General features: G+C 53.3%; 1 protein-coding gene across 1 annotated transcript; it reads left to right on the top strand.

The window, feature by feature from the left end:
- The first annotated feature begins 434 nt into the window (after nt 1-434).
- LOC119099979 (kynurenine--oxoglutarate transaminase 3) lies at nt 435-10,162 on the top strand. The gene is made up of 8 exons (XM_037223099.1): nt 435-482; nt 2,854-3,017; nt 3,863-4,013; nt 4,615-4,764; nt 7,642-8,139; nt 8,630-8,816; nt 9,082-9,251; nt 9,880-10,162. Exons 2-8 carry the CDS (start codon nt 2,857-2,859, stop codon nt 9,943-9,945), a joined length of 1,383 nt encoding a protein of 460 aa, XP_037078994.1. The 5' UTR covers nt 435-482; nt 2,854-2,856; the 3' UTR covers nt 9,946-10,162.
- Nucleotides 10,163-10,208: the final 46 nt, after the last annotated feature.

Genomic DNA, 10,208 nt, shown 5'->3' with positions numbered 1-10,208 from the left:
CGCCTCGTCCGGTTCGAATCGGTTGCTTCCTATCTTGCTCAGTCTTGTCAGAACTCATTACACCCCATCCGGCGCCGTCCGGTCAGGTTTGGTGACGTCCTGTTTCCAATCACCACGTCCGGTGGTGTTCGATATCGTCTGATCTCCTATGCTTTGGCTCGATCATTTCCCAAGTGCCCTCGGCCCTGTCCGGTCCGTCCGAAGCCATCCGGTTCCGAATGGTCCCATTACGTGCCATCGATGCCATCCGGTCCCGTCCGATGGCGCCCGGTTCCTCTCGGCTCTGTTCAGTCCCGTCTGATCCCGTCTGGTTCCATCCCTACCACTCGTTCCCACGCGGAAGCATTACCAAGCTAGCAGAGATTTGCGGTCTGGTGACGTCACGATCAGTTGACAATAGTTGGTGAGCTTTATCTTCGCAAAATCGGCTATCCGCCGCACCGCGGCTCCGGGGCACGCACCATTGGACGCGGACTGGTCGGGTGAGGATGGGGGGTGTAACGCTATGTATGTTCGTGGGGTTTGTAGACCTAAATGGAGGTGCCAGAAGTATTTCAGAATCTTGTTCGTATTAGCTAGCATCACATTGTGTGCGTTTTATTCTAGATTTAGTTGGTTAAGACCGTTTCAGGGAGCGCGAGGCCCACACCGGTGATGCCGAAATATTGCTCATGGCCATTGTGACCAATATTGTATGGTTTGCCTTATTCATTCATGTGATACGGGCAGTTGTAGGACTTGCAAAAGTTATTCTATACTGGTACCAAACCATAGTACATACCTACGGTCACCTGGCTCCCCCCCCCCCCTTTCATTTGGACTGAAAACTTCTGGCGCTCAACTATTTACATGTATATTAGTGCATACAAGTTTGGAGCCATATTCAGAGGATAATGAATGCATAGTATCCAGCACAGTGGATGGTTTTTGCAGGCAAGGTGCCTGTCACTTTGGTCAAAAATCTCCTCCATCCCAGTTATGCCTCATGCCACATTAAGCATGTGGGCTAAAAAAAGAACCATCGGTTTGCCCTGTGATTGGCCTTGATATGTAAATGTATTTCTTAAATTAATTTGGGTGGGCTACTTTCCAATAGATAAAGCCAACAACTTGTAGCTTTGAGATTTTGTTTGGTGTCTTATGATATTTGTTGTTCTATTTGTCAAATATTTATTTTTAACTTTGAGGCAATTGATGTGTACTCAGAGAAGGTCACTGCATAATGCCATCAACTATCACCCTCCCTATGTACAACAGCTGGAGACACTGCCAGTCTTGGTGAGTGCATGAACAGAAAAGGGAAAAGGCATAGCACTTAGCTGAATGAAAGGCCCTTGGAGAAAGCCCCAGTTTCCTCTCTCCCAGAAAAGCTCCATGGGGCTAACTATCCAAAAGAGCCACAAATTTGCTTTGTCTTGATCCTGTTATGCCATTGAGCATGATCACGCAAGGGCCAAGTGAATTAAGCACCTATGACTTAGGAGGCCCTCTGATCTTTCCCAGACAGTGGGGTGCCCATGGGTAAAAAAGGGGTCAGACCTAGGTATGAAGCCAGCAATTGCTTTGGCTGCATGTGACTTTAGTTTTCCTCTTTTTATTGCTTGCTTCAACACTAGCTTTTTGCCATTTTGATTGGCTGCTTTAACAAGCATCATGGATGGAAGTTTGAGTTCTTCATCTGTAATGCTGACACCACGTCTCAATCACTCAGCAAAACTCTGATATTTGTTGATGCCATGCAGTTTAAGTAGATCTGCTTCCTGCATCTATGTGGAAATGGTTTTGGTAAAAAAAAACAATGGTTTCCACAAGATTTGGCTCAGGGTTTTGCCTTGTTCTTTCCAACTCATTTTGTCTTGTTCAATCCAACTGATTTTTCCAACTGATTTTGCAAGCTGACATTGACTTCATTTTCACTTCTTCTTCATGCCTTCAATCTGACTTCCTTTCCATACCTTGCAAGGAGATAATGACCTTTCCAGGTCAGGGTCCAAATGGCCTTTCCACTCCAGCCTTCTGTATTCACCAGCTACCAGTAAGCAACATCATGGTGGCCTTCACTGATGCAAAGTGGTCTGTCAATGGCAAAGGGGGTCAGCCTGTCAATGGTCTGTCAAATGGCTGTCTGTGTCGGGATGTTACTGTCTGTCTGTCATTGTCTGTCTGTCAATAGTCTGTCATGGGAAAGGCTGTGTGATGTTAACAGTCTCTGACCAATAAAGAAGTCCTCATTGTCCCATGGTGTGCAGATTGGCCTAAGAGGTCCTCTGACCCTGACCAGCATTTGAGAGACACTCCAGAATATTGCCTTCAGCCAGCCCTTCAGATCCTTCATATTCAGTCTCCAGGGGTCCTTCAGCTTCTGAGTGACCCAGGCAGCTAGACATGGGCCCCTGTGCTCTCTTTGAGTCTGCATCCCTGACAACAGCATAGCAATAAGAGTGTTTGGAACAGGGAGGAAAGTGTGTGAGAATTGGAAATGAACTTGGTGTGAAATGAATTGGAAATGTATTTCATCAGGGCTATGAAACCAGTATTATATATATATATATATATATATATATATATATATATATATAGATATATTGTACATGCATGCTCATTATTGAGAATCTTTTCACAAGTGTGAGGTCCAGGTGAAGACAAATTTCTGCCCTGTTTCCTCCAAGTTTGTGGTCTTACCAACACTGCAGTTAGTGACCCCAGTCCAGCGGAGGTTTCAGATGTCCCAAGCATGGTGTATGAACATTGGATGGAGTGTGACAGCTGGCTCGTTTTGCCTCCTTATTGGGTGTTACTGATGTCCAGCCAGCCTGCCTGGTCAGCTGACTGTATGTACTCTTCTGTCCGCAGGTCATGCTACGTCGGCTGCTGCCCCAGCTGCGCAACCTGACGCAATCCACCTGTTTCGTTACAGCTCCGACATCAGCAACCCTTCGTCCCCTATCCACTACAGTAATGTCAAGTGACAAATTTTCTCTCCCGCAACGCTACAAAGGCACCGAGACCAACATTTGGTATGTAGTTATGTTTCCGTACATTCGTGGTTTGTGTTGCTGCACCAGGTGCTATGTCCATATTATTTTGCTTGTTAACGTGTCCGTCGTTACGATGGATGAAGAGAGGCCAAGGGAGGTAGAAGAGGACATTTTAAAGAGGCGCAAACCCTTAAAACTCAATAACTAACGAATAGGGACGTTTTACAGGGGTAAGGTTAGGCTGGTGGGCCGCTTGTCTGCTCATGCTGGTGGTTATTTAAGGCCCGTCGAGCGAGCGTCAAAAGCAGGTGACTATCGGGAAGTGTCACGTGTGATGCATGTCCGAATTTGCTCTAGTTGGGATCCAAGATGACCTGCCCCTCGCCGTTCACGTCATACCTGAACTACAAATGTCTGCTTAATTCATCTGCAATGTTTGGGAATGCAAGTAACCTGCAGTAAAAGGCCGTCGGCAATCGTCTAAAATTAGAATTAAGAAAAATTGTGCATTAAGCATTCAAACGTTCAAACAAAATTCCGTGGGCTCCTCTCCCCTTTAAGGATGTCCAGCGGGACCAGGCGGGAGCGGGGGAAGAAAGCATATTATGCTTGCGGCGGCGATAGCTGTCGACTCGTATGACGCATTCAGGGCAAGTATAACGCTGGTAGAATATTCGGGGCGTATAGCCCGGGCTGTGTTCGTCCGACACTCGTAAAGAAAGCGGCCGTGTGAACGGTTTTTACATTTGCCAGCTTCCTGCAATGCGGGGCCAGAGGAATGTCAAAATCGTGTGTGTGGTATCGCCGTCCCTAATGCAAAACAGCTTCGTAACCTCCTTCTGGGGATGCCCGGATCACAACGCCCACTTGTCCACCTCTGGCAGGGTTGAATTCATTCAGCTGGCACTGGAGAACAAGCCTCTGAACCTGGGCCAGGGGTTCCCCGACTATGGCTGCCCGAAGCACGTGACTCAGGGGGTGGCCGACGTCATGGCCGACCCCAACCTGCTGCTGAACCAGTACACCCGCGGATACGTGAGTCGCGGGGGCGGAGCGTGCTGCAGCGATGCCTGGCGGCCGCCCAGACGGCCGCCGCTGGGACAGCGCGCCGCGGGGCGTCACCGACGCAGCGGTTATAGGGACGATTCTTTAGCCAGCAGATCAGGTGGCTTGCGTTGTAGAACAGGTGGCGGTCTTGCGTCCATCCGTGCCCATGTTTTTGTGATCGTCGTCACCTGGTATCAGCATGCATCGCTGTGGTGATACCATTTTTGGTGCGCAGTAGTCCTTTCCATACAGGCAGGTGTGGTGCGGCATTGCAGCAACAAATTGATGATCATGGCCAGCCACGTATTTCTATATCAAGTTGAAACGGAGCTTTAGAAAGCCTTTCAGAGCTGAAATCATGCCGTTGGATCCGCGCACCGCTCTCCGACTACGGTACGCATTGATGACGGTCTGCGACGTCTCGGCCGCCGCTCCGCGCTCCGGACCGGCCCCACCCGCGAGGACCGGGTCGTCGCAGCCGCCGCTCCGCGCTCCGGACCGGCCCCGCCCGCAAGGACCGGGTCCTCACAGTGAGTCGGAGCCCCGCCCGCCGCCAGGCGCCCGACCGACGCTCCGCTGTCGCCGGCAGGGCCACCCGCGTCTCGTCAACGTACTGGCCAAGCTGTACGGCGGCCTGCTGGGCCGCACGATCGACCCGTTCTCCGAGGTGCTGGTGTCGCAGGGCGCCTACGGCAGCCTCTACAACGCCATTCTGGGCCACGTCAACCCTGGCGATGAGGTGAGGACGGCCCGAGTGTGGCGCGACGCCGACAGACGCGACGCGGCGTCTGTGTTGAGAACCCGTGTACCACGTGATTGTACCGATGGGAAGTTAATGGTACGGGTGGCTCAGAAGCGCTGGTGATTCGACGCTGGAGAAGACAGTTTGCGTGACGCACTAAGCTGCGGACCGTATTTGTATGGCCATCATCAGTTTTGTTTAAGGCCACTGTCCCTGTAGTTAAGGAATTCCGTATAGGAGGCGAGGAAAGAGACTCAGTTGAGAGAGGTGGGTTTAGAGTCTATGAGCCAGTCGAGAGAACTGGGTTGAGTCTGAGTCAGTTGATAGAGATGGGTTCAGGGTCCAGGGGGGGGGGGGGAGGGGTGAAAGAGCGTGGCGTGCGTCAAGCCAGTAATGGCAGCGTCGGAGCGGAGTCTTCAGGCCGCGCCGTGATCTAACGGCGGCTGTATTCAAGCATCACGCGATGCCACACGAGACGAGACCTGGCGGTCCCGCTGACCGGCGCCCTGGCGAGTTCGCTTACCGGCGCCGGGGGGAGGGGGGGGGGGCGTTGACCGGCGCCCTGGGGACCCGACTCCGATGCCGGCCGGCTAGAGCCTAGCGGCGCTACAGCGCCTGTGCGCTGCAATGTTACGGAGAGACAGAGATAGTGTGGTGATGAGCCAGAGACGGAAAGAGTGAACTGGGAGTGCGTAAGAGAGTAGAGGAGATCGAGCGTATTGGTGAGTGGCAGAGGATGAGCGCCCCGTTTGTGAGTACGTTTTGGTCCCTTTACGACAGAATAGCCAAGTCATTCAGTGCTCGCGCTCATTCCACGTTCCTCCCGAGCCACAGCGTCTCCGACTGATGTGTTTAAGTTGAACAAGCGAAAAGGCGATGGTCTAGGTTGAACAAACGGTAAAGTGACATTGGTTAGGTCAGGCCTTTGAAGTAACCGGCGGGTGATTAAAGCTAGTGCCACTGAGCGTAATGGTGCCTCGGGGTGCAGGTGAGCTTGTTTGGGAATGCCGTCACAGCGCCAGTTTTTGAAAAAAGGGAATCAGAGCTGCGAATGCGTGTTCTACAATATTTATATAGCACTAACTAGCATTAAGCAGTAGTCGCAACTAACGTGTGTTCGATATGTGAATGACACGTGCGGACGACTCGGACGCCTGATATCCTTTAAGATAGCTGAGGGGCGTCGGTAACATGTGAGGGATGCCTTCATCCCTCATGGACATTCATATGCGGCTGCAGTGACATTAGTCAAGTGGTTTACGAGCTTGCAAATGTGGGGCATCATTTTCCAGACTGTCGTAATGGCCTGTTAGGTGTGTTTCTAATCTCAGTTTCAACGTATAGATGTGGACCTCGGCGTTATCGAATTTTATGACCAGTGGTGTGGTTACCTGCTCATGATATGACAAGACGTGCCCCTGAAATTCATGCAAAATCCAAAATTTCAAAATTCAAAAGCGTTGTATAATTTTATTGTGATGATATTGATGATTGGAGTTTTAGGGTGCTCCGACTGCGATGGTCATTTTCGCCCATATATAACTTAATAGTTTTAAATTGAAACCTGTATAAATGAGGCTTCGGCTGGTCGTCCTTGAGCTGTGTAGCTAACCACCACACTGCCGCGTAGTGCGCCGTGGCGGGTGGCTGCGCTCTCGGATGGTAGTTTTGTGTTTAGACGCCCTATCAGTGGAAATACCTTGCCGCTTGCTCCAACCATCGGCAGCGTGTTCAAGTGTGGAGATTTGGTAATCCTGCGCTACCTGCGTGTGTGCCCTTCAGCATGACTAGCCATGGCGTGGCATGACTTGTCACTTTTGTTCAAACATATGGGCTCGACTAGAGCAGTATCTGTCAAGCTGGAGCGCGGTTTTGCCGTCCGTGCGGGATCCAAAATGAACCAATTCCTCTGACCGTTGCGATGGTCTCAGCCAACCCATCGATCAATCAATGTGTCGACCAGTCCGAAGAAGGGAACTTATCATTATAGCGTTTGGAGTAGCAGTAATTGGAGGGAGTAAGACGCCTTGTGTGACCATGGACAAGCGATGTGCCGTAGGAATGCTGCGATTTGCTTAGCATGCTCATAGATTTTGGGCAGCGCAATTATTTTATTCACATCTGCGAGTTTGCAAGAAACCCAGGGTGTACTCAAATTTATCAATCGGAACAAAAGTTCGTGTTTCGGTTTTGACGTCATTTGGTAGCTATATTTAGTTCATTCTGCCATATTTTTCCTAAATACTTGGCCCGAAAATGGCGGGGGCCCGCCATGATCTGAAGAAAATGACCAAGCTCCCTGTACGCGTATACTAAGTCAAGCGGGCACACAATGTTGTCGTCCTCCCCCCCCCCCCCCCCCCCCCTCTTGACGAAACCCTAGTTTCGCCACTGTTTGAAGGTAGATTTTTATCAGCATATGAACTTAAAACTCATAATGCCGAAAAACCAGGAGCGTGTCTTGCTTGCATGAACTGGACTTATTTGAGCGAACTTGTGAATCAGTTCCAGTGCAGAGTCTTGAGCCAAAACCTGAACTCAAAATGTTGTTTCGTTTTGTTGTTACGTCATAATTCATTATGCCGTGCTGTTGAAAGTCAAGGGTCAGAATCGTTTGAGTGCGTCGTGCGCTGCAGTAGAAATGTTAAGAATTCAGTAGAATATCACCCGGACACCCGTCTTACATATACCGTACAGCGCACTGACTGATCGCGTTGCTGCGCCGCGACACTGTCTGGTGGCGTTAGCCGGCTGCCGCGGCGTCACGCTGCTCACGCCGGTCGAGCCGTCCGTCCGTCGCCGCGCGTCCGTCGCCGGCGGGCGGCGTCTCGCCTCCGTTCCGTCGCGCTCGTCTGAGCCGCCTCGGCCCGGCAGGTGATCATCATCGAGCCGTTCTTCGACTGCTACGAGCCGATGGTGCGCATCGCCGGCGGCCGGCCGGTGTTCGTGCCGCTGCGGCGGCGGCCCGGCGCCGCCACCGGCTCCTCCGCCGACTGGGCGCTCGACCCGGCCGAGCTGGAGGCCGCCTTCGGGCCGCGCACCAAGATGATCGTGCTCAACACGCCCAACAATCCGCTGGGCAAGGTGTTCACGCGCGCCGAGCTGGAGGCCATCGCCGAGCTGTGCCACCGCCACGACGTGCTGTGCGTCTCCGACGAAGTGTACGAGTGGATGGTGTTCGCCCCGGCCGAGCACGTGCGCATCGCCGGCCTGCCCGGCATGTGGGAGCGCACCATCACGGTCGGCTCGGCCGGCAAGACGTTCAGCGTCACCGGCTGGAAGCTCGGCTGGGCGTACGGGCCGGCCTCGCTGGTGCGCAACATGCAGGTGGTGCACCAGAACACGCTGTACGCGTGCAACACGCCGCTTCAGGTCAGTGGGGTCCGCGCCGACCGGCGGCGGCGGCCGCTGCTCTTGTCAAACGGCTTTGCGCGCCGAGGTCGGGTTCGGGTAGGGAAAGGGCTGTTCGAACGGGAATAGCAGGTGCCTTGCCGTGCCACCTATGTGGCAATTTGGGACTGGCATTGCATTTCGATTCGGGCGTGTTACTGGCTGTGGAAGCCGTGTATGACGTGGCAGGCATGACATGGCAGACCAATCACCAAGCACAGGGATCAGTTGGAGAGGGCAGTGGGAACATAACGTATTGATAGTCCCTTATTAAACACTTGTGCTCGCAAAGGTGCTGTTGAACACGTTCTACATTGCCCTCCGTTTCAAATAGCTCTGTTCTGTGTCTGCCATCGATAACAGTGCACGAAAGCATGGGCTGGGCTGGGCTGGGCTGATGCCACCGGGTGCTGACGGGCTTGGTTTCCGCGCCGCCGCCGTGACCAGCCTTTGGTGCTTCCGCCGGCCGCAGGAGGCGCTGGCGCGCTCGTTCGAGCACGAGCTGTCGCTGATGGGCCAGCCGGAGTGCTACTTCACCTCGCTGGCGGAGGAGCTGCTGGCCAAGCGTGACTTCATGGCTCGCTTCCTGACCGACTGCGGCATGACGCCCATCGTGCCCGAGGGCGGCTACTTCATGATCGCGGACTGGACATCGCTCGGTGAGACGGCGACCGCTGGCCGACCAAAGCGCCGGTCGTGTTAGTGGTGTACACGTACTGGTCCCACATACGGACTGATGTGCGAGATGGTATTTTGGAACAGCGTAGTGAGACAACAGCAAGAGCCAATTCTACTCGTAATGAAAAGTAGTACCGCTTGCCTCCGGGACGTCCGTAGCAGCGGGACGTCCGCATAAAAGGGTTCTTTGCGTCCATGCATCAGAGTGGCAAGCGGCAACAGCCATGACGGGGCGGCCGTTTTCAGACAAGAAGAAGATCGACCTGTCGCCGTACGCGCCCGGTAAGCCGGACGACCACCGGTTCGTGTACTGGCTGGTGCACCACCACAAGCTGCAGGGCATCCCACCGTCGTCGTTCTACTCGGACGAGCACAAGAGCCTCGGCGAGAACTACATTCGATTCTGCTTTATAAAGGTTGGTGGAGCTCGCACCAAGTCCGATGACGGTCTTTTGTCGCAGCCATTCACTCCGAGGTGCGGTGTGTTGATTGGCGTCGTTTAGGCGTAACTGTCCGTGGCACGCCGCGGCTGTGTCGCTATATGACCGCGACATTTGACGCGTGTACACTTGGCGACACGTGGCTCGGGCATAGGCACGCGTGTTGCGTTTCGTCGGTTATGGCTTCTACACGGACGCAAGCTTCACTGATAATCTGCCTACGCTGACGACAATTGGGCAGTGTTTCTATGTCAGCGGTTGTGTGCTTGAGCGGGGCTAATGCTCTGCTCCTCTGGACCTCACTCGGTGCGACGGCGGGTCTCGCCGACGCTGTGCGGGACGTGTTAGTGGGGTACGCTCACCGACCGCATCTGCAGAGTGATGCACGGGGTGGTGTTTTGAGACAGCGTAGCGAGACAACGGCCAGGGCGAATTTTATCCTTGCTGAAAAGGAGTATCGCTTGCATTCGGGGTGTTCGTTGCCTCGGGGATGTGCGTATGTCCATATAAAAGGAATTGTTTTGAGCTGTTAACATGTTCTCCCTTGACTGGCATTTCCTGTTTTGCTTTGATGGCCTTCACGCGTCGTCATTGGTTTTCGCAGGACGACAAGAATCTAGAAAAGGCGGAGGGCATTCTGAAGCAACTGAAAGAGTCAATGAGCGACTAGACCGGACGTGATGACTGAGAGACTGCCGGCCGCCAGCTGAGCCTATATGTCCCGCGCTGGGTGGTGTGTCTGAACTGGCCGCTCAGCTGGCGCCACGCCGTGGTCGATCAGGGTCATTGGCTGGTTGACACCGCACCACAGTGGTGATGAAACCCCTCGGGAGTTGGCAGGGAAGTGGGTCAAACCAAGTTTTAACCGGTTTTCCCAAAGTGTTACGTGATGGGTGTTGCTGGAATTTGCGGAAGTAGGGGGGGGGGGGGGGG

The sequence above is a fragment of the Pollicipes pollicipes genome, unplaced genomic scaffold (assembly GCF_011947565.3).
Source record: "Pollicipes pollicipes isolate AB1234 unplaced genomic scaffold, Ppol_2.1 Scaffold_4881;HRSCAF=5763_pilon_pilon_pilon, whole genome shotgun sequence".
In the NCBI taxonomy this organism is placed as follows: domain Eukaryota; kingdom Metazoa; phylum Arthropoda; class Thecostraca; order Pollicipedomorpha; family Pollicipedidae; genus Pollicipes; species Pollicipes pollicipes.
This window is presented reverse-complemented; position numbering and strand designations above follow the sequence as displayed.